The 25,703-nt window shown below is 41.0% G+C and overlaps 1 protein-coding gene across 3 annotated transcripts in view; it reads left to right on the top strand.

Annotated features, from left to right (window-relative positions):
* LOC100880494 (uncharacterized) overlaps positions 1 to 25,703 on the top strand; it is a 222,426-nt gene that overhangs the window by 13,814 nt on the left and 182,909 nt on the right. Inside the window, exon 1 of one of the 3 annotated variants that reach the window (XM_003704397.3) lies at positions 10,444 to 11,734. The exons of the other annotated variants lie outside the window; for them this stretch is intronic. Coding sequence (XP_003704445.1) covers positions 11,680 to 11,734 — 55 coding nt within the window. The 5' untranslated portion in view covers positions 10,444 to 11,679. Of the gene's footprint in view, positions 1 to 10,443; positions 11,735 to 25,703 lie in introns of those variants that run through there. 3 annotated transcript variants of the gene reach the window in all.

The following is a 25,703-nucleotide window of genomic DNA, read 5'->3' as shown; positions in this document are numbered from 1 at the left end:
CCTACTTCTTCTTTCGCCTCTTCTTCCTCTACTGGAACCTTCTGGTTACTCTTCGGCTTCTTCTTCTTCCTCCTCTTCTTCTTGCCGTTGCGTTGCTGCTTCGCTGCCATTATTGATCACCGATGAGGCTAGCGAGACTCGATATGTAACATTTCACACGTTTTATGGCGTTCCGCCTCTATCTCGTTTCCTTGATTGTATTTCGTTTGCTAACGCTTTATGCGAAGTTACTTAACTGCCCGACTGCCATGGGGGTCCAGATAAATGAAGCTTCTGAACACCGGCAGAATTCTACTGGCAATTCTACGTAACAAATTGATGCATTACGCACAGAGATTAATCTCCTGCGTTGTTAACATGTTGATTTTCATGGGGTCACTGATGGCTGCTTACCGTGTTAATCTGCTTGGGTAAAGTAGGGAAAGAACGCTTTAAGTATTGCAATTATCATACTTTAGTTCTGCTAGTCCTAAACTTAAAATTAGCAGAAACGACACCACAAAATTTAATCATTTTTCTAACCTTAAAAAGGTCGTGAAGAGGTTAGGTTCAAATATCTCATTTACAATCAACATTATTATTACAAGATATAATAGTGTTTAGATTATCTATTAAAAGTTCCAACTCAGGATATATTGATTTCATTTAATTTTTTTATCTGACAATTTCTATCCACCTAAATCTTGAACAATTCTCGTAGCAATCTTCCTTCTTTCGCGATCAAATCCCTCGGAAGATCCTCGAAGCAAGTAAACCACCGAGTGAAATCCTTTTTCCCATGATCGGGTTTACCGGAGCAAGTAGAAGTCGGTCGTAAGAATAAGGGAAAGAAAGGGAAAAGGAGCAGAGGAGGGCACGCACGGTGCACAAAGTGCAATTTCGCCATTTTTGCCTCGTAAAATCCGACCAATGAACGGTGTAAAAATGAATAACTGAAGGATCGTTCACCCGTTGTAGAGCACACGATACACGCCTCTCGTCTTGTCTTTCTTCCACCAAAATCCTCATCCCGTTTCATCCAGAGTTGCACCATCAGACTTCTCGGCGAGGCGATTTTTATCTTCCGGGTAGAATAGATTATCTTTATTTACGAGCAATCCGTGGCCAGGGCAAATTGTTTGGGAACCGGAGGGTCACTTATTTAGCAGCCATAAACAATTCAATACTCGAATGAAGCATCCACCGTGAAAACGAGGGCGCAAGAAGATATAGCGAGGAAGAAGTTTCACTGTCGAGGGGGTTGATGCGTCTCGGTAGACGAGACACTCTGGTCAAGGCAGCCTATAAAATCTTTATTCGAGGTCTAGGACGAGGGAACCGTTTCTTCTGCGTTACTTGCGTCATCTCCGACGAGAAACACGGAAGCTTTATCTGATACAGCGGGCTGGCAATAAACTTTAATCAGAAACGCTCGTTATTGAACAAGTGGTACACTCGGGAAACGTGGACGACTTTAGGGAGAGGAAGTTTGAACATTTTTACATTTTTCATTTCTATGTTTTCAAATTAAATTTGTGAATTTTCGCACATTTCATAATTTTTAGATTTTCAGATTTTTTGATTTTTAGATTTTTGGATTGATAGATTATTACCTTGTTAAGTGATTCGGTGATTAGGCGGTTAGGGGTTAGATTAGGATGTTAGGTTGTTAGGGGGTTAGGGGGTTAGGTGGTTAGATTATGGTGTTAGTTGTTAGGGTGTTAGATGGTTCGAGTGTTAGGTGGTTAAGGTGTTATGGGATTCGAGTATTATGTGGTTAGTAGTTAGGGTGTTAGGTGGTTAGGCGGTTAGGTTGTTAGATTGTTAGGGTGTTAGGTTCTTAGGGTGATAGGGTGCTAGGGTGTTAGGTTGTTAGATTTCACTAAGATTTCTCCAAGTCTTCAAGTTTCTAATTTTTCACATAAACACCCCAACAATTAAAAGCAACTATTTTCGTGAAGGTACTAAAATGTGTTGAATGTTCCACAACAGAAGAGCAATTTCCGGTAAATTATGAATGAAAAGTTAATTTATTTCGCCTACGAATCAGGACATCACGCGAGCCCTAAGCCGTTCAAAACAGCGTACACCTCGCATCTCCGCGGCAATTAAAGCTTCCTATCAGCAACAAATTAATCTATTCCCCCTAAGAATGCTGGAGCCGTACTCAAACAGGAACCCTCGGCTATTCGAGCCATTCCAATCAACGCATGCAATCAAGCAGCCATTATTCCTCTTCGAACATCATCCAACAGCGTGCCACTTGTCATCGATCCGGCGTCACTGTATAAAATCGACGCTTTACGAGCAATAATTTACAAAAGGCCCAACCGCGCCACGCACCTCTTCCAGAACGAAACGGATCATCGACCAATTTATTACAGACCGGCGTTGACGGTTTTACCAATAAACAAGGGGCTCTTAATTAACCGTGAATCGTTCGACATCTCCGAGGTGTCACCATACTTAATTTATATAATTACGCTTTACAGTTTCAAACGAAATCCGTATGGCACGTTCGTTTATTATCTTTTCTACGAATTACTGTCGTTATTTTCCTTGTATCGAAGTTTTCTAAATCGTCGATCGGGAGACGTAAAAAACGGAGGGCATAAATTTTGGATTGAGACGTTTAGTATTAACGTATCGCTTCAAGTGGCAATAATTAACAGATACGACGGGCGGAATGGCGAATATTTTTATCGAACGGGGATCCACGTGCTACCGAGGGCTTCCGGATAGGGGACGTTCAACTGTTCCGTGTTTATCGATCAATTTTCGGCACGTGCCTGAAATATTTGTTAATGTAACAGAGATGTTTGTTAGAAAATTAGAAATCGAACAGTTGTAGTCATTTCATCAGCGCGTATCTTCTTAGGGAAGAAAGGGAAGTTTCTTAGAACCCAAGTGTAAAGTCTCATACAATTACTGAAATTATAGTCTATTTCCAGATCCAGAAATATCTAAGTAAATTACAAAGTAAGACAAAGTAATTTACTGAGTAGGAGTATAAAATGTGATGGGGTCACAGGACATAAAAACACAATAGAGGGGTTAATTTTATTATGCGTATAAATGGATCGCACGTCGGACGCGTGGCCTGTCCGTTTCAATTACACGTCGATTGCTCTAGCAGACACCGGTCAAGAGCGATATAATTAACGAGTTCCTGAAACGGGCACGTTGCGTAAGAGACGTGTAAGGCGAGCGAATGTTTCTTTTTAAAAGGGATCCACAGGAGGGAGGGGACAAAAAGGCTGGATAATTAAAACGCGAACCACGTATCTATTTTTGCGTAGCTCCCATTGGACGTCTGACCGTTTCCTTGACCTTTCAAGTGCACGTTTATCCCTCTGACCTTTACCTCCGCTGATTCATCGGCATCTGACGCTGCTACCTCGGCTGTTATAATCGTGCGTGTTCGCATTTATCATCCTATTTATCGTTTCGCACGAGGCGCGATGTTAATCGGCGCGAACACGGCTCTGTCCGGATTTCGAACGGAAAGAAACTTCGATAGTTTCCTGTCTTCACTCGGCTTCCGGTTCTTTGATTTTCTGCGGGTTGACACCTGTTACATTTCCCGGATGACCAACAATGTTACAGGATGTTGCAAATCATCTTAACTCATACCATCTCACATCATCTTAACTGTTAACCTCAAAATATTCTGCAATTTTATACTTTCTTTTGTACACATGTGTCAACCATTTTGTGATGTGGGCTCCATTTTGTGTAGCATGTATAACACCTTCAATAGATGGACTGCTGTTTGATCACTTAAAATATATTCGATATAACGTGAGTTTGTAGGAGGAAGATAAAAAGTATTTATTATATGAATTTCTTGTGAACTGCTTCATATATGTATGAATATCAGGTTGCTTTGGATCACCAAGATAAAATATACATATTTAATACAACTCAGTTTATGTAAGCAAACTAACATGCAATTAACACATGTATTACTTCTTATGAATTATTTAATGTGAATTTCATCTAACTTTGTAGTTGAAATGATATACAGAGTGACTCATAACTGGTGTGACTATTAGAAAGGGGTTGTAGCTGAGTTTAATTAAATCGAATTTACATACTTAAAATAAGATGTATGTACGAATAATACCATGGTGCATAGACACGAATAATAAAATAAGATAGACACAAAATTATATACAGGTTGATACAAAATTGCAGAAAACTATCATCTTAATCTTCAATTTCCCTAATTAGTCAAAAAAGAATAAAGCTAGCTAAGTCTCGTTACCCAAGAAGAATATAATAATCATATACCAAATGTAACACAATTACGATTTTACAGTGACAGAACACACTAGAATGAATCACACATATTACAAAGAATCAAACATCTTCAAGAAGTTCCAGCAACGTCAAATAAAATTCATTAACAAGAGCACAAGTGTCGAACAACGTTTCGCTTCAAGAGCATAAAGTCCCAACGAAAAAGTTTCATGGCCTTTCAAACCTCTCAGAACCACGTGTTTTTTTCAGTACCGAGAGAAACGAGGCTGCTTTCGTAACGTACGGCTAATTTCGATGCAATTTACTGAAATGTTCTGGTCGAGCGCAGGAAGAGATCGGGCCGAGTAATGTTTGCAAATTTTAGCTAATTGAATGCGTCGTTAGACGGTAGTGGGTATTAAGCATAAACATTATTTTATTATTCAATCATTTCTGAAAGGTGGTCATTATGGTAATCTGATAACATGTTCATTTCTGTTGATCAAAGCGAACTTGTACTCAAATATATATGTACATTGGACTAATATACATTTGGACTGATTCTGGGTAGGTGTAAAGACCACGTAATTAGATGTGTAATTATTGGTGTGGTAATTGGAGATGTGAGGAAATAGATATGTAGAGATTTAGGGGTGCAAGAATATAGGGGTTTAAGGATATAAGAATGCAAGGATATAGGGATGCAAGGATATAGGGATTCAAGGATATAGGGATTCAAGGATATGGAGATGCAACGATGTAGGGATGCAACAATATAGGGATGCAAGGATACAGAGATGCAAGGATATAGGGATGCAACGATATAGGGATGCAACGATATAGGGATGCAAGGATATAGGGATTCAAGGATATGGAGATGCAACGATATAGGCATGCAACAATACAGGGATGCAAGGATATAGAGATGCAACGATATAGAGATGCAACGATATAAGGATGCAACGATATAGGGATGCAACGATATAGGGATGCAAGGATATAGGGATGCAAGGATATAGGGATTCAAGGATATGGAGATGCAACGATATAGGGATGCAACAATATAGGGATGCAAGGATATAGAGATGCAAAGATATAGAGATGCAACGATATAGAGATGCAACGATATAGGGATGCAACGATATAGAGATGCAAGGATATAGGGATGCAAGGATATAGGGATGCAAGGATATAGGCATTCAAGGATATAGAGATTCAAGGATATAGGGATTCAAAGATATAGAGATGCAAGGATATAGGAATTCAAGGTGACAAAGACAAGAAATATAGAACTTCAGAAATTTAGAAAAATAAAAGTTTGAAAACATTCAGATTTAGGATCATACTAACACAGAATAGTGAAAATGTAGAAATACTGAGTTACCATTAATAATGAAGCTTTACAACTATCCTACAATATAAATATGTAATCCCAAATAAAATATCCAACAACGTAAATAACCACAAAACGAAGAACCCATATCTAATACTTAAGACCGAAAGCTTATCACGCTTCCTGAAGGAATCGTCATCCGCTATCACAAACGAGCGAATCAAACCTCCGAGCCCTATCTTGTTCGTCGATATCCTGCTCTCTTCATGGTTCATTAAGGCTGCGGTGCGTCGCGTGTTTACCACGTATATCATAATAAAAAATCCGTAAAACAGCTGCCCCGTTATCGTTTTTACGCCTTGCGCGCCTTCCAGAGTCCATTGGCCCTGTGTCCCCTTCCTGATCCTCCGTTGCTTCGGCTTTTAAGGTAAATTAAATACGGCGCAACAAATTACGCGGTCTACGTGGCTCCTCGTAAATCAGACCGCCAATAAAACGTCCTTCGAAACGGTCTGAAAAATCCTCTCGATGGAACATCGCCACGACGAACACGCTTGATACTTCGGTGTTCCGTTGCGTATTTTAGTACCTGCTGAATGTCTCAATTAAATCTTCGAAATCATCAGCGGGAATCTTCAAAATACAGTTCCCACTCCTTAGGTTCCCACTCCGTTGGTTTCCAGTCATTTCTCTTTAGGCGGTTCAAAATTTTATTTGCAGAGATGAAAGAATTTTTCACTGTGTATTCAAAGGTGTTCAGTGAGTAGCAATCAAGTTGAAGGGTGTTCGTACGGTGTTGAAGCAATTATGTTGATTTCAGCTTCAATTTGCATTAGTCAATAACTAAGCTTTGCATGTTCTTCACAATCAGAAACTAAATCCTTTCAGAATTTGTTTCCTGGGTTTTCAATACCTCAACCTTGTATGATGATACCACCTTGAGGTTGCGTGATAGCAGTAACAAGAAAGGACATGCAACCTTTTCGAAGCAGTTTGTTTAGACCACGGATGCTCAGATGGTACGTGGATTATAGTGTTTCAGCGTGCTGTAATCTTCGCAGGCAAATACGATGATTGAAGCCGAAAGCATGAATTAGGATTGATTTGAAAGAGAGTGGTCATTTATGGGGATCTTTGTAGAAAAGAGGTTATTTGGAAACACAGGTGCTCTTTCAATATATTATTTGAACATGTGTTAGAAATGTCATCAGTTGTCATTTTTGTTTATTGTCATTCAAATAAAGTCACTGAAAAACAAATGTAAATACGGAGGTTTAATATACATGTCTAAAAGAAGAACTTGTCGAAGTTGAAAACCGTTTAAAAATAATTACTGCAAGCTGCAAGTAATGAACATCGCATCTTCATTTTGGACGCACAGTTCAATACAAGTAAATCTTAGGTTCTCACTCAACAACCTTCAATTTGTAATCTTCTTATTATATTAATTACTAGACAGCGGATGTCTGTGTATATATGATATACCGAGGTCCGCAAACATGACTCGCGTAATTTATGGACTGAGGATTTTACAGGTTGCATGATTTGTGTACACTTTGAGGCCTCGATATATTATGAATGCATAAACATCCTCAGTCTATTAATTACACATCTGAACGATGTACAGCTACTCAGTATGAGCTGCAAATTTCGCTGTACAAATTTGAAATTGTTTCGAAAATGGATGCAACACGATTAATGGAGCGCAGAGGAACTCCGGCAAGTATCCACAATGACCAGACATATCGAAACGTGTACCAAAAAATTTATAACACGCCGTCGAATCATGACACCAAGAGTTTAAACGAAGTCAGCATAAACAGGCCGTTGAACGTTGAAGAGTCGTTCAGTTAGGCGGCGGAGCTCGAATAACACGGGTCCCTGTCAGTGCAGGAGAAAAGAGAGGAGAGAGTCGAGTTCGATCACGGGTCTGGCCTCGATGTACAAAAGGCAGCTCGTTATCAGCTGATCCCATCTTATCAGGCCGAACCGGCACCGCCGATAAATCATCCGAGTCCTTGGCGGGGCACCTTTAATTACCGGGCGTGCATCAGGGGAAAAAATATGAAGACGTAATACGTTATCCGGTTGCCTCTCTTCGTGCCTACCGGTAGGATAGGGAGGCTGGTCCAGTTGATGCGGAGAGGCGTTGCTCATAAATAATGAACACGTATTCATGAACGCCACTGGTTACTTCAGCCTCAAAGATGAGCTATGGCTAGCCGTGGCTTCCACTTCACCGAGGACGCTTTAACGTGTCGATTCCGAGGCGATCCTCTCTTCCGTTTGCCAACCACTCGTCCTGGCTCGATGTTTCTTGAAATATAGAGCGGGTTCGGGCAGTTTGGTCGCTTCGAGCGTTTTTCTCCAACGCGAACTAACTGTTTCGGTAAATGTCGGGTTCGACGTGTATTCAAATGAAGCATAAGTGTTGGAACTATCCACGGTTGTTCCGATAACGAGAAACGTATTTCACGATACCCGTGAATCGAGGGTGTCGTATTTGTGTCATATTTCAAAGCGTAATCATAGACACGGTTACTCCGTTTCGAGGTATCGGCAGAGTGGCATTATACTATTAAGTTAACGGGTCGAGGAAATATCGCAAAAGTTGTGTTCCCGATTCAGCCATATAAGTCGTAGGCTAACCATGGCTAATCGGGTATCGGGTTCCCCTGCGGCACAGGAGAATCCAAAGTCCGATTGACGCTAATCTGTCGTATAAGCGATCAGAGACGCAGGGTCGACGGACCGTTTAATCACGAGAGGCCGCGAAAGAAGATGGCCGAGGTGGTAATGGTTAGCTCCGGAAGCTAAGCGATCAGGGCAGATAGGATGCAACGCCCTGGACGTATCGAACAGGCGACTCGTCGTCGTTGTCTCGAATAATCTCGAAGCGAACGGATATCTAAACGAGGACCTTGAAGCCAGCCTCGAGGCGATGCACGCGTACATATGTACGCTCGAGCGGACGTATGGAAGCGGAGTGGCCGGCAAGTGATATATATCGGCCGCAATATATCGCCCTCGATGGTACGGGCACCGTCCGATCTTCGGCTCGTTTAGAGAAGATAGTCGAGGAAGAAGCTTTCCTCCACGCACTCGTTGCAAACAACACGCCACCACGCCCTCGTGAAACAATGTGATGGTTAACCTAACAAGCTCTCATCCGCTTCGGCGTGCCGGTACCCTACCGTGGTGCACGGTTGCAGCTCGTTCCACTCTCTCCGTCCTGGCCTGGTCGCCACGCTGAGACGCCTAGGGCAACACTTCCAGGACATTGCTGTATACCGATATTCTCTTGCGATAACGATGTTGCGACATACGCTAGCCAAGCCGTGGGACCGCGGGGTTACAACTGGTATTAACCCTTTGTGTCCGTAACAATTTCATGACTGTGTATCCAACTGATTGGAACCGACTGCCTGATCTTGTTTTTTGTCCTTCTTTTGTCAGACTCTTTTATGTGTCAGACTTTTAATCCAGGTTAACGACTCTAACGTTTTTTCTGATATTCTGATTGCATTTGTGCATTTTCTTTAGGTCGAACATTTGTCGATGTTGACTTTGTTTGATCATGATTAACGGCACAGAAAGGAACAATTTGTGTAAGGTTCATATACCAATTTATGTATCAATTTGATTAAGGTTTCAGGAAACAAATAGCGATGTTCATACTTCTTATGACGAATAAAAAGTAGCAGAATCATTGACCCTTGCGTTTGAAGTTACAATTGTTCGTGAGCCGTATCCATATCCACGGTTCTGCAAGAACAAGGCATTCTTGTCTTGTTTTATCGATATACTGTCCACCTAGACGAAACGTAACTCTGCTTGGCTAGAGACGTAAAGAAAGACGTAGTTAGACAGGATACGACGTTCTTGGACGACGAGTCAGGAGACAATCTGCCATCGGGCTGTAGCATGGATCGGTGGAAACGCCTGGAATTCAATACCCTTCTGTTCCTTGGGGGGATCCAAATATGGAACTCAGCAACGACCTTTGTAGGAAGCCATAGCCGGCACTGGAAACACGAAAGTACCGCGTGCGCCTTTTGTTCGAACACCAATGATACCTAAATGAACGACTCACTTTCCTCTTTCGGTTATCTAAACCGGTGATATAATTAACCAGTATGTTACTTCAAAAAATTTTTATAACATTATTATGTCGTATTATGCATTTCATTAATACTTTCGTTGTTAATACAGTACAAATACTAAATTAATATTTTGAATTTTTCGTTGAAAGATTCGTAAACTGTAATTAGATTCTACAATGAAATATGATGAGTGGAAGGAAAGTTAAAGACAATTTCATAAGGAATAGTGCTTATATAGTAGAATCGAAGTAGGATTCATTGGTCAAGGATTGGGAACGTTGGTCAAAGGTTTAAATATCTAAAATGAAATATACGTTTTATCTATGATTCTGTTTGAACGTATATCTATGTTATCTGTACGGTACAGATAGTTTCGTCAGGGTACTTCAGTCGAATACGTTCAGATAGTATCGATGTAGCGTTAATTTCTAAAGAAACCATTTCGGGCCTTATGGACATAAGTCGAATTCGTACCGGAGGCTGAGCTCGGATCCATAAAGAAAATATCATCACCACGGAGGTAGTCAGAAAGAGGTCGGCGACAGGTTACTCCGACACCGTCTGCTCCGTTCTTGAGGTCCTGTTCGATTCCTACTCCTTTCTGTCGGCCACCACCACCGTCGTACAGTTGGCCACCACCACCATGGACCTTTATCCACCACCACTGGTTTCAGCTACCACCTCCTTGTTCGCAGGTAGTGCGGGGCACCTCGCCATGTGACTGATTCCCCTTCTCCTAAGGTTGACGAGCGGTGGGCCTGCCTACCTGCCGCCCGTTGCCCCGCTCCCATTACGACGCGGACTCTCGCGGCAGGTGCACCAACCTAAGTGCCACTCCGCTTACCTGTGTGTCGTGCCTACCAAGCCAAGTGTGTCCGGTGGTCAGGTTCTTCCCTCTCTCTCTTCCTCTTTCTTTCTCTTTCTTTTTTTCCTCTTCCTCCTCCTCCTGTCACACACACACACTCTGTCTCTCTCTCTTTCTCTGTCTCTCTCTGTCTCTCATCTTTTTCACCCCCTACCCGGCTTCGTCCTTCTCCCTCTGTCTCCGTCTGTCTCCTTCGACGTCGCTTCACGCAGCAGTGCGGTGTTGTAGTGTCGTGTCATCCTGCGCTACGTCAACGATCCTCCCGAACGGTGGAGGCAACGATCGACCGCGTATACCACAACGATTCCGTCGCTACCGGGTCCTCTGGTGACCCACGGGACAACGTTGGCCAGGTTCAGCCTACGCGTCCTTGCGGCACCCTCCTCTGACGGCCGCCGCGCGTAAACAGTCGCACGGATTCGATAACTGACCGCAGTGTTTACGCGAGCCCCGAGTAGCTCGGTCGTCCCGTTTTCGGGATCACCTAGGTGTATCGCGAGTGTCAGTGGGATCCTCGTCGAGGGGATCAGTGCACCGGTTCGAACAAGAGACTGGTCCCCGGGACGCAGTTACGGAAGAGGGGACAGTGAAGGTGTCAAACGATTCGCGACTTGCTCATTGACATTTCCGTGACATTTTGGTGTCCGCGATTTTCGTGTGACGCGACAGTGAGAGATTGTCCCCGTGGCCGACGACACGGTCGAGAAAGTCGCAAGGCCAGAGGTGTATCGGAGTCGATGACGGATGCCCCGTGCCTTATCACCGCGGACGGCCTCTTATCTGTGCTTATCTGTCCGCTGGAATCGTCGCCGGACGTGCGACTCGACGAACCAACGCGAAAACCCTCGATTCCTGGTGTCCTCGTTCATCGTACGTGTCCTTCAAGCGCTGCTATATGATTCTTGCTGGACTTGTGCGTTCGCGCGTGGATCAGATTTGACGTTCAACAGGTGGCTCGAGATCGAGGGTGCACCAGATCCCGCGCGAACGGAGTTCTGCACGAGACTGTGACAGTTGTTGCATCGGTTACGATCTTCTGCGGCACGTCGATCGATGATTGATTCTCGAGGGACTATCTTGTGACAGAGGTCAAACTGGACATACTCACCGCCACGTCGGGACGTACGGAGTGGAGATGTCCGCGGGTCGCTGAGAGAATGAGGGAGCTGGACACCGAGAGCCCTGTTGTCTGGCCAGCCTGGTGTTATACTGGTGAGTTGATTATGAACAAGTGAAATTTAACAGTCCCTTCTACAATTACTCGAACGTGATCTATTTAGATCGGATTTAAGCTTGATGATGTATTGTGTGCTGTTGCGATTTATTTCCGTTGACTCTCGTGTGAATGGGAAATAAAACGATTCTTTAACAATCAGGTTGAGGCTAAGTTTCAGATCGTGAAGTTGCTTTTAAACTTGAACGAGTATAGGTGACATAAGTGAAGCACTGATAGATGTATCAATTTGTTATCATTTCTATCGATTTTATCTAAGAGTTGTGAATAGAAAGGTGAAACATTGTAACTAGGTTGGAGGTGCCATAATTGAAACAACCATCAATTTGCTACACCTCTCTGAAACTATGATGTGAATAAGAACTTGATGAAGTAATAATTATTTCAAAGTCATCCTATCTATTTGTGAAATTATTATTAAAATTCAATACATATTCAAAGGTGACATAAACGGAGTACCGATTAAAGATCAGTCTATAATTGATAATGATTAATAACGAAGGATTATGCTACGAGCAGAAAATTAATGAAGTGAAGTGTTCCGACCATAACTCTATCTCTTTCTTTTGAAAATGTCGTACGATATTCTATAATAAAATAAAATCTTCCAAGTGCTGTTGACATGGCTGATAAGAGCGTTTGAAAAATAAAGAAGCGATTGATTCGCTTATCAAATCTAGTAGGAGTTGTGAGGTACTACTTCAGATTGAAAGGTTTTCCGATGTTACAGAGCGACATTGTAGTTACGAACTACTGTATATTTTTCTGGAATAGCGTAGAAAAATGTACAAAAATATTATAACAATCAAATGTCACTTCCCTCCAGTTATTTCAGTTATTTGAAACTTGTGAAAAATTGACCATAGAACACTTCCTAAAATTACAATTTCCAGAGTTGCCATATGTAACTATTGTCAAATATTTGTCTATAAATTCAACAATGCATGTATGACAGAAATTTCTTCAACTAAAAACGTGGTAACAGTATTTAAACTATTCAATAGAATGACAGTACAGTTACCATCAGAAACGTGACATTCAACGTGCCAAGCCGTTTCGCGGTCCGCCAATTGTCACTATCGAAAGTAATCCGTTGATATTCCGCCAGGTCGTTAAAGTGTTAAGTTCGCGAATCGATTCTCATGAGTCGACAGCTGTATCGGCGGTACGTGTTGATAGTGGACAAAATGATATCAAGCACGTTGTAACAGGATGCCATTCGCGGTGACGAGTTGCGTAAAGCAACGAAACAACACATGTGCAAAAAGGTAGGCGTTGCTCGCTGCTCACCGCTGTTGGAATTCGCGCTCGATATACATACATATCCCGTCCACCGTTCACGGCTGACGTACGAGAAACAAACACGATCGTCGATAAGGGGATCTCGAATTATGTTTTAAGATCATTTCGAATTACATAACGCGGAACGGGAACAACGTTCGATTGCCGTTTATCGAGGTCGTTTCTACATTGGTTGTTCACAAAATCTCCGATTGAACGTTTTGAGAATCTGGATAGAAATGGATGTTAATAGGAGAGATCGCGTTAGATTCGAAAATTAGGTTCAACGTAAACCTAATTACTCTTTGACAGTGTTTAGGTATTTAGTTTTCAGTGTACTTAGTGTATATTTAGCAGATACTTGCAAGTATTTAATATTGTGTGTCGTTGACAGGTGAAGATCGTATAGTGATCATATGTGGATTTATATGTCATCCACATATGATACGATCAACGTTGACATGTTCATCTATCGGTCAAATATGGAGATCAGTAGATTCAGTAATCTAGAGATAAGAATATAGAGGGATTTAGAAATAGAGGGATCTAGGGGTAAGAGGATGTGGAGATATGAGAATCCAATGATGTAGACATTTAAGCATGTGCTGATCTAACAACATCGAAATCTGAGATTGTGACTGGAGGTAGTATAATACTAGTATATTAATAGATCTATATATAGGGTTAACATTAATTTTAATATGTAGGAATATACTAATAGGAATCCAGCAGTCTATGTATGGATCTAGAGCTAATAGTAATCTTGATATGTAAAGATCATATGTGATAATCTAGCCATATGGGGATCTTAAAACCCAATACTATAAAAATCTACAAACACAGACATTAAGCGCTAAATAAATACGAAAGCCTTCCAATATTTCTTTGCCAAATATAAAAAAGGTTAACATAGAATTAAAAGGCTATCCAACACACTTTCACCTGAAACAGTGTACCCCATTCCGTTGGCCATTATTTCTTCATAAATGTCCCCTTTATCCGTGCTCATCGACGTTGCTCGGCAAAGTTCGATGAAAACGGAGGAGCGTGATGATATTTTCGGTGCCCGCCATAAAAAAGATACCCCAGAACCTTAAAAGGGTGCGTGGAGCGAGACAGAGGAACTAATGTCGAAGTGTGTAATTACGGTTCTCGATCTTGACAATTAGGAGCCGTTGGAAGCTGTCGGTAGCGAATAGGCTCCCACTTAGCTGCCGAAATTCTCAGCAGCCTTATCTCGGCGAATCGGGCTCGGTTATTCGTCGGGTTCTTCTAATTAAGAGGGCCTCCGCTGATTTTTTTGTTTGCTCTCTTTCGGACGAGGAATTACCCCCGACAACTATCCTACCGACAATTCGATCTTCTATCGCTGAATCGGACCTTTTCTCTTATAGTAATTTTTGACAGAGCATGAGTTTATTTTCTCATACGCTTAAGTTTATTTTAGGTTTATTAATGTATAGGTAGCTTTTGTCTTTCGAATGTTTATTCAGATTTTTTCGTGTTCATACTGGTAGCAGTATTGATATGACAGTAATTTCGACACTTGAATGATAATTTTATTTTGTCCAAACTTACCCCTAAATTTTTGCAAGGTTAAATTACTTTAACATTCCCTGTTCCTTAATTTTTATCCTTTCAACGCGTAAATTCTTCAGATATCCAAAATAAGGAGAAAATATAGCACAGACCAGTTTCTACGAGCTTCACATCAGTGCGTCCACATCAGCGCACAATGGACACAGTAATCAGTGGCTTTTTCACGGGAAACGCGTTAACTTTCGAACCGTTTCACGCGTCTTCGTTAACCCGTGCCCCGTGAGTTCGGTGACAGCTTGAATCTCGCGAAACGAATTTGTAATATAACGACGAGGTAATGGTTGTACCGTGTGCTGCAGGCGACAACTGATGGGATTAATTTGATCGTGGACACAATTTCTCGATTCTTGCCTCGTTGCTCCGCTCGATGATTAATCGAGACTCTCGAACGTCCTTGACGAATGGTGTTTCATAGAAATCGATTCAAAAATCATCGGCTGATCTTGAATTTATCAGAACTGGAATAATTTCCTGTTTTTTTCGAAGGAATTATCTTATCGACAGATTGTATTTTGATAAAATTTGAGGAAAATTTAAAAATATGGCAGGAATTTTGTCTTGCCTCTAGGTACAATAGGTTATGTCTTGGAAATTAATATTTTATATTAATATTATTATACACTAATGTTTAGAGATAATAATATCATCATGGAGTGAAGATTCTAATTTGAGTCAAGGTTTTATTAAATACAATAAAAGTCGAGTTACAGGATTTCTTTCGTTTAGTGTTCTTTTGTGAGGTTCATAGGTTATGTCAGTCCTCCATTATCTATTTATTATCAATTTCTATAACTGTCATTTTTATCAACTGTTACACAACTACCTATCTAACGTTACAATATTAAACTTGTTAAACAAATAAATACTCTACTCAAATATTAAACTTTGCTGTACTCGTTGAACTCAACCACTCATCCTTGAACTCCGCTAACCTTCATCTAACCTTCAACCTAACCAAAATTTTTGCCACCTAAATCATTCGCACAGTAGAAACGAAGTAAAGAAAAGCTTCCAAGAATCACGAAGCATCCCCTGTGTATCCGTGTATCGTCGCACCATGTAGGGTCTTCGAGCGGAAATCTCGCACACGCAAGGCTGACGATCCTCGAGCTTCGCTCAACGTCGTGAAACAAGACTCGGTTAAATATCGGCTGTCGTTCAAAATACGAACGGCTAACAATCGTCGATTGACTTGTTTATGGGCTACAAAGAAAATCTGATGCTCGTGGCGATGAATGAGCAAGCGTCGTCTCGTTTTCATTGTTTCTGACGGCACACGAGCTGAGTTACACGCACCGCCCACGCGTCACCGTTTGACGCTTACCTCTGTATAGAATCTTTGCTGCTTCGACTTTGTGTGTTATCTAATTTTACTATTTTTTGTCTAATTATTTGAAAGAACCTTTGGTTTCATTATTTAAAATCATTTGAAATTATGTGGTACAAAGATAAGTACTATGTATAAAGGAGACAATTTATAAAATTAATTATAAAGTTAGAATAATAAAGTTGAAGAAAGTATAATGCAAAAAATTGTATTTGTTAAAAGAATTTATTTCGTACTTATTATAATAGTAGTACATACTAAGTTTCTTCATTAAAAAATTGTTAATCTCTAAAATTTCTAAATTGAAGTTTGCACTTCTACAAGTTTCTAAATTAATTTTCCAACAACGTTGTTATCGAGTCCTACGTTTCTGTCACCTCTTGGAGAGTTGTTCGACAATCAATCACGCCGTCATGCGTTCAAAGAGATCTCGTTCGGTTACACAATCTCCGCGAAGAAAAATACCCGTGGACGAACCGGACGAGCGTTTCCAGAAATCGAGAAAAACATAGTTGCCTTCGTCGAAAGAGTTGAGTTTCCAAAGTGGCCGCGTCGACCGGCGGGACAAGTTTTCTCGGCCTTTCAGAGAGGAGCTCGCTGAATGGATCGGGCGTGTGGTCGAAGGAATCGTTTCGCCTCCATTGTGGCTGACAGTACATAAAGCGAGCCTCTAACTACGAGTGATCTCGCCCACGTATCGCCGCCACCTTGTCATGTTTAATTTGTCCACGGACCGACAACCGGCCGACGTATGATTCGATAGTTTGTCGCGGGACACGCGATCGTCGGCCGCGATTAATGTCAACATCGACCGCGATTTTCTGCGATTACTTGACTATGAATCAGTTTCGTTCGAAATGGAGCAGTAAACTTCGGACCGAAGGTGATCTCCATCTTGATCTACTCGGTACATTTTTCAGATCGAAAACTTTATATACTTTTTCATTTTCGTGTACATTTACTGTGACAGTTGGATCTTTATTAAAATTACTGTAACAGTCGCAATTTTAGGTTATGTTCAATATCAAGCTTACCTTAATTTAATAACTAGGTTATGTTTAATATTACAGAACGCTTTAGTTGAATTAAAAATTAATTTTGAGTTGCAAGTTTTATGAAATGTATAAAGAAAAGTTCTGTGAAACATCATTCCGTGTCAGATTAGGGTGTTAGATTCCCCTAAAAGACGCCAGATCGTTACGTTTCTCCCAGCAATGGCGTCCAGTCATTATCGAGTTCTCGAAGCTTTCGTGGCGGGTAAAATCCACGCAATCTTTTCTACCGTTTTCTCGTCCAGCGACACAATAATGATACACGAACGTATCCACGACTGTCGATCAAACGAGAAACTGATTCAGTCTCCTGGTAATGGGCAGACAGAGAGAGACAGAAAGGAGAGACAGAAATAGCCGGATCAAAGGGACAAAGTAACTGGGAGAAGGGACGAAACGGGTCCAGAGTATTACGCGGTTTGGGCTTCGTGGAAAGGGAGACCCTTCGTGTTCGCAGCCGCGAAATAACGTTGGTGGTTTGTGGTTTTTCATACGTGCAAGAAGTCACAATGGCGAACGAGTGATCCATCTACGTGGCGAGCCAAAAGCCTTCTTGGACGTGGTAGAAGAAGAAGAAGAAGAAAAGGAGGTGGCTTTTGTTCCCACCTCGAAGCAACTTCGAGCTGTCTGCCACTTTTTCTCGTTTCACCCTCTTTCATCTTTTTCTCGCTTTTTAATCATTCTTTGGTGCTAAGTTAATTATCTACTGACATTTTACACTTTACTGCCAGATATATTCAACTCGGTTCACTTCTAATAAATTCATGTTTAATTTCAGAGATGTCTCTAATTTTTTAATTCAAAGACTGCCAGATATATTCAACTCGGTTCACTTCTAATAAATTCATGTTTAATTTCAGAGATGTCTAATTTCCTAATTCAAAGTGCTTCCATTTTGATAGAACTTGAAGCTGATGGCTCTTCTTCTGTCATTCTTCTTCATTCACTTTCTTTGAAGTCCTTTTAAAATTAATCAAAATTTTCCTCCTTTCATCAGAAATGTCTAAGCTAGCTCATTAGATGTTAGTTTTAAATGTAACAAGTCTGTGGTTGAAGATTGTGATTAAAGTGTAAGCTACATTTTATGTCTCATTTAACTCTAACTCATTAGATGTTAGTTTTAAATGTAACAAGTCTGTGGTTGAAGATTGTGATTAGAATGTAGGCTACATTTTGTGAGTCTCATTCAACAATCAGCAGTAATGAAAGGTTCTTTAATAACCATCAGTCAAAAACATTAAATTCAAGGTTGATAAAAATACATTTCAGCAAGAATTCTACAAAAGGCAATATACAATAGTAACGTTTAATGTAACAATCCGATAAAAAAATGATCCATCAACAGCAGGAAGCATTCAAGGTGTGAATCGAATAGCTGAGACTCGTCATCTTCCAAAGCAAACAATCTTTCACGGTCAGACGATCACATTTGTGGTCATCTAAATCAAACGGTGGCCCCGGTATTCATCGGAACGAATCGGAGAGCAGTTAAATCGTTCCCAAAGGAATCGATAGAAGAAAGAACTGATCTGGAGGAAGCACTGGATGCAAACGGTTGCTGGCACCTTGTCCCGCCAGGTGACGAGGGAAGTCCTTAATCGCGTCATGACGTTTTCATACGGTGAATCGAGCGAAGTCACGTCACTTAATTGCCCCACGAATCATTGAATAGCTTCTGTGCGCATCGCCATAAGCATTTATCTTTCGGGAAACGCGTGGAAAGGAAACGTTTCGTCTACCTGGCGCCATTACCTACCTGCTGGCCAACGACTGTCGATAACGAGCAATCAGAACCAGAGAACATTCAGCTCTCGATAAAACGAGACGATCGAGAAAAATAGTACCAGCTGGCGAGGCTTTCTCGCGCGAGTATAATTGCTACTGGATACTTGGAAACTTCTGCGGGTTTCTTGCAGGTAGATCGATGTTAAGTGCTCGGGAAATGGCGATGCTGTGACGCTCTGTGAAATGTATCGCCTTGGAAAGTCGATTTTTCAAGTGGCACGCTGGAAACAATCGTTACTGTCTGTTTTTGCTAATTCTCTTTATTGTTGCGTTACATTATTATTGTATACGTAATATTATCGTATGGTGTGGACTGTTTTATTCATACACATTCGAAAATGGACAAACTATCATATATAAATATTTCATAAATGATTATATGAAATAATATAAAAATTATGAAATTTGCACACAATGTTATATTTGCATACAATCATTTAAAAGTTTCAGAAAAGACCACCTCCCTACAGAATTTTAACTCTGTATCAATTTGCTGTTAACGTGTCAATGTTGAATCGTGTAGTAATTGACAAATAAGTCTACTCAGTAAAATATTTCATACGAGTAACATTTCAAGCAGTCTTTCCTTCTGAAAGCTATAACTTTTCACCACCTTGTTCCATGTTTCAAAAGTACCTAACCTAGCAAATTCTCCTAAACTAGCATTATTATAACTTCAACACAACTTCCATTGATTTTGATTTCAAACTCTCCTCTATAATTTTCCTTTACCATCAAATTGCATCAGAATCCCCGTTTACAATAAAGCATAACTAATTGCAACCTCCATTGACATTTAATTTCGCAATCGGGCAACAGAGAGAAAAAAGAGGAATTGAAAGGCAATTGTCGAGGAAACAAAAGCACAGGTGCGTGCACAACTCGTCGAACGAGTGGATCGGTGGATCCGTGACTTTGAGCATATTTAGCCGTCGGGTTGGCACGTCTGCCTACCAACTACGTACGAAGACGTTGCTTCGTTGCTGGCGTGTCGGTATGACAACCCAGACGACACGCCGATGGAATACGAAAACGTTGTCCTTCTTGCGAACGGGTATAACAGAAGCCGCGTCGTCGTTGTCGTTCACCGTTTTTCTTTCACCGTGTGAATTGTATTTTTCGAACACCTCTGTCGGTCTTACCTTCCCTCCTGAAATTCAATCGTGCGTTCACGTTCGATCTCTGCCTTCGACTTTTAATTCACATTGTATGGAAAAGATCCTGTCGAGATTTATACCCCTTTCGAAATGGTATATTTTTCATTTTTATTTTATTTATTTAGAGTTTAAGGAAACTTTTTTAGTTTCTTGATCTGCTTATGAGGGGTAGCTGGTAGCTTTTGGATGTATACGTGTGGAACATAAAGGACAATCTTTATTTTATTCACTTAGAGTTTAAGGAAGTTTTAGTTTCTTAATCTACATATGAGGGATAGCTGGTAGCTTTTGGATGTATACGTGTGGAACATAAAGGACAATCTTTATTTTATTTACTTAGAGTTTAAGGAAGTTTTAGTTTCTTAATCCACATATGAGGGATAGCTGATAGCTTTTGGATGTATACGTGTGGAACATAAAGGGCAATCTTTATTTTATTCACTTAGAGTGTAAGGAAGTTTTAGTTTCTTGATCTGCTTATAATAAAAAATTACTATCATGATTTGATAATATATTACTTTAACAACTTTCAAGAATCATATGCAATTTCTATTAAATTAAATCAAGTATACACATATTACAATCCCCATCACTGAAAAGTAGGACTAAAATTTTTTCTCGAATCTTATCCATCTCCATCAGCACTGAAGTTATAAGTGGGTCGATAAAAATGCTGTAGCCCGTATCGATCTTTCGATCGTGACAATGATCTGACGATTAAAGATCGACTTCCGCCGGATCGAGACAACGTGTGCTCGATCGAGATTCGTCGGCGGATTGCGAGCAAGCGTCGCTTGTAAAAATCGTTATCTGTCGGAGGGTCCGAGTCATTTGCATTTTCATAGGGCCTCGAGGTGTAGTTCACGGCTCGTTAGATCGGTACCGTGCACCGGGAGCTATCTGCACGCGCTTCGACACATTTCACGCATCTTATTCTACTCGTTAAAGTCGCCGATCTACTCGCGCGAGAATTCGACCAACCGCGTGCCAGAACAGTGAAATCATTCCGAGGATGAAATATCGCGGTGTAAAGCCTTGTTAAATATGCAAACGACCCTATTATCGAGTATAAAAAGCAGATCTAAAGTACTCACTTTTTTAGCGATTTTTGGGGCCTGGATTTCTTTCTCTAATTTATTCGACGTTTAATTAAAGTTTTATGGATTGATTTGGTATGAAAGAGTTGCTGATAGAATGTTTACATGTTGCAAGCAAGACAATTTTTATCATTCTGGAAGGAAAATGTTGAGTCACTTGAAATAATCATTAACTATTCAGATAATTTGCATGAAGTAATGGATACTTCTTTGAGAGGTGTCTAGTGTAATTCATCAATTGGAAACTTCATGATATTGACTTCATCATGCAACTTTAGCATATGCTCAAATATTCTGTAATTGAAGTGTTCAATTTGTTGAAATAATTATTCATTATTCTACACATAACTCGTTGAGGAGTATACAATTCTTTTACTGCTGACAGGTCTTCAATGTTGATATTCATCAAAGGATAAGCACAAACTCCATGATCAATATTTAGCAATCGAAGTCCAGGTGTAAGGAGCTATTTCTGAACAAGGACTCTTGGCTAACTTCTTAAAATTATCCACTATTAGATTGTCATCAATTAGCAAAACATACGATTTTGATAGAACATCATTGACATTAAAATTTATTCAATAGGATCAGAAACTTCATGACCAATAATTAGCAGCTTCCAGTAGCATTTACCTATTTCTGAACAAAGACACTCATTCAAATCTAAAATAATCAACAGAACCACAAACTTCAAGACCAATATTTAGCAGCCTCCAGTAGTATTTGGCTCTTTCTGAACAAAAACACTCATTCAACTTAAAGTAATCAAGAAAACTACAAACTTCATGACCAATATTCAGCAGCCTCCAGTTGCACCTAGCTGTGTCTGAACAAAAACACTCATTCAACTTAAAATAATTAACAGAACCACAAACTTCATGACCAACATTCAGCAGCCTCCAGTTGAACCTAGCTATGTCTATGACACTCACCTTAAAATTCGCTCGTAACCATTCAACTAGTCAGCAAATAAAAAACATAATCCTAAAAATCACGTAACGACAAATATAGCAATTACCCAACCAAAAATAGACCAGCATTGTAGGTTCCATAATTAGCCGTCCTATTAATTGATATCGAATCGGACAACTGCATCGATCAGGCTTCGGGGCCAGTTTGCTTGAAACGTGATCGTGGTTGGCAGAGGGGCAGACTCGCAAAAGGAGAAGTCCGTTGGAAGCGTACACCAAAGACAAGGACATCCAGCGAAAGAAGGAAGGAGATTGCGGGGACCAAGATGAAAAACAAGAAGAAGAAAGAGGGAGGCACTTAAGTCTGGTCGTGTATCCCTGCTTGAATCACGGTATTGGTAGCCGTGCGGCGAAACCGGAAAAGGGCAGAAAAAGCCGATACTCGACGGCGCCACCTTACGCTTCCTTCGGTCTCTTAATTTAGACGCCGCCCCGTGAAAATATTCTCTGTCTCCCCTCCCTTCTGCACCCCTTTCCCTACCTGTCCCTCTTCTGGCCGCCGTGAACGAGGCGAGAGGGACGTTGGTTATTGCACCGTCGACTATAGAAACGCCGTAAACACGTCGCGGACGCCGGAGACGGGATAAAACGTCGGTTTTATGCGAAGGCGTTACCGGACGAGGGAGATTCCCTTTCGTGATAGAGACATGTTTTCAGGTATTACCCGCTCGTGGACAGGTACGGGCTTTTAGAGCAACGTTACGACCGCCTTGGAACGCAAGCTCGCTCTTAATCGGAGACACCGGGCTGCTGCGACCCTCCCTTCTCTTGCCTCTACCATCTTCTCGCCAACAGAGAAATCGTTGGACCACGATTTTACGTCGATATTTCGGATCGAGGAATTGCGCCTCGTCGAGATAGCCGGACCTGGAGACGTTTAATCGGATTAGGGTGTCGATTGTTAGCTAGGGATTTCGATTCACGGGTGTTCGGGGTTTTCGGCAATCTGATACCTTACAGCTGGAGGAAGTTCGGTATTTATTTAAGCGGATGAGGCGCTGCGGATCTCGGGGTTGCTGATTAGGTTAATCTCTTCTGGGACGAGCTTTTGGAGAGAAACATTGTCGAATAGTTTTTACGTAACCACATATTGGGTACTTGATTCAAATCAATTGATATTTAGTATGAATTAAGTCAAGTTTGAAGATTAAGTTTGGAGAATTCTGAAAGGGATCAATTAGGAATAATATACGTGATACATGATAACATCCATACATGATATTCATATGTATGTGAAATCATCTAATTTCAGAAGACACTGAACTTAGGGCTACACATGTGGCTGTAAGAGCTACTCATATGAAGTTCTAAATGCTCACTCGAATATTAAATATTTTCCATTAATTGATAATAGCAAGACCCTTAAAATTAATGACTAACCTATCTCTTCGAAAATGTAGAATTATGTAACCAAAAAATATTACTTAAAAAATCTATTCTTTCTGACTACAAAAATTAGTGAATTGAAAAAAAGTGATTACTGAAATACAATAAAATAGTTAGGGCATTACTAATGATAGATAAAAGTAATTAAAAATGTGAACTACTTCGAGACATCGTAAAAAGTTGTACGATGTCATTTCGAATCTGTTTATTAGATACTATAAAGTCTTGCATTTAATTTTCTCAAGTAAGATATCACAAGTGAAGATTATCGAACTAAGGGGTTTTTAATCCGATTACGTTAAGTCAGTGCTAGCTGTACTCTTTCATTACAACTAAGAGTTGAAAAATTCTTAATATTATTACGGGGATCTCTATAAACGTTAAATATGATTTTACAGCGTTTTATAGCTCGTGTTTATAAAATCTTTGACTACCGTTTAATGTTCAAAGCTTACGTTATTACAGTTATTTCTGATGGTACGCGATGGGACTTTTTATTAGTTTTCAAATAATTTCAAATTTCAAACTCTGACTTTAAAAATCCAAAAATCTAAATCTATCAAATCCAAAAATTCTTTACCTCTATTATCTTAAAATGCATCCAAAGCAGAATTCACCTCTACCAAGAATTAATCGGAATTAAAACCTGGAGGTAATACTAAAAGAAGGTAAGGGTTCGAATTAACGAACGTCCACCGAAGTGCATCGTCCAAAAAACAAACACGAACGAGAGCAAGCGAAAAGGAACGAATCGCGGTCAGATTAAAGGACAGCTTGATAAAACAAGCAACAAAATGGAGCAAATGGAAAAGAGCTTTCAGCCGGCGAAAGAAGAAGTTGAGAAGGAAGCGGCGTTACGTTTACGCCCACCGAATCGTAGCAGGGACGACACCATCGGGAGAAAAGGTAGAAAGAGACATTTGAAATCCGTATGGGTATTATACCTTTACGATACCGTCCCCCGCCATAAACGTCACGTATCTTTGGCTAAAGAGTGGTGCCCCTTGCTCACTCACCGACCTTTTATTAACGACGTGACTCTCCTCGCTTCCGGGACGGAGACAAATGGAATAAAGGGTTGTTGCACTTGGTTCAACTTTTCTAATTATGTTTCAAATTGAGGATTTGGTGCTTTGTGGTGTTTTAGGTTCAGTTTGATTTTTTAAGTGGAAGATATAGTGGAAGGCTTAGAGGAGTTAGAGGAGGTAGAGGAGGAAGTTAGAAGGGTTAGAGGAGGTACTTTGATAGTTGGATAGTGTGGTGTTAATCAGGGTTTGAAATTTGGAGAAGCTTTGAAATTTTAAGTTTTTAGAAATTTAATCTGTGTTTTCCTACGTTTCCAAATAGCCACGTCCCCAAATCCCCACGCTTCCAAATCCCTACGTTCCCAAATCCCCACGTTCCCAAATCCCTACGTTCCCAAATTCCCACGTCCCCAAATCCCAACGTCCCCAAATCCCCACGTCCCCAAATCCCCACGTTCCCAAATCCCTACGTTCCCAAATTCCCACGTCCCCAAATCCCCACGCCACCAAATCGCCACGTCCCCAAATCCCTACGTCCCCAAATCCCCACGTCCCCAAATCCCCACGTGCCCAAATCTCCACGTCCCCAAATCACCAAATCCCCACATCCCCACGTCCCCAAATTCCCACGTCTCCAGATCCCCACGCCTCCAAATCCCTACGTCCCCAAATCCCCACGTACCCAAATCCCTACGTACCCAAATCCCTACGTCCCCAAATCCCCACGTCCCCAAATCCCCACGTCCCCAAATTCCCAAATTCCCAAATCCCCACATCCCCAAATCCCCAAATTCCCAAATCCCCAAATTCCCAAATCCCCAAATTCCCAAATCCCCAAATTCCCAAATCCCCAAATTCCCAAATCCCCAAATTCCCAAATTCCCAAATCCCTAAATTCCCCAACTATCCACCCATTCCTCATTCCCCACCTAATCTTCCCACTGCCCCAGATCCACTAATTCACACTAAAAAAATATAAAACCCAAAAGTCAACCATACGAAATTACAGACTGAGTTATGAGAATTGGACGGTTAAAAACGGTCTTTCCCAGACGGTTATCGCGCTTGTTCAACCTGGCCCGATCAGCTCGACGCTTCGACACGCTCGTAAAGCCGGATCCACGGGTTAAGTTGTCACCGTGGCCGGTCGGTAGAGAGGCTGAACTCGAGGCTTGGCATTAAACGTGGAATCATCCTGAAATACGGTCAGATAAAAACAGCAGGCTACGAGTTGCGGGACTTGGTCAGGTCGGGTTACGCATCGGCT

This window comes from Megachile rotundata, chromosome 6 (genome assembly GCF_050947335.1).
Source record: "Megachile rotundata isolate GNS110a chromosome 6, iyMegRotu1, whole genome shotgun sequence".
Taxonomy (NCBI): Eukaryota; Metazoa; Arthropoda; class Insecta; order Hymenoptera; family Megachilidae; genus Megachile; species Megachile rotundata.
This window is presented reverse-complemented; position numbering and strand designations above follow the sequence as displayed.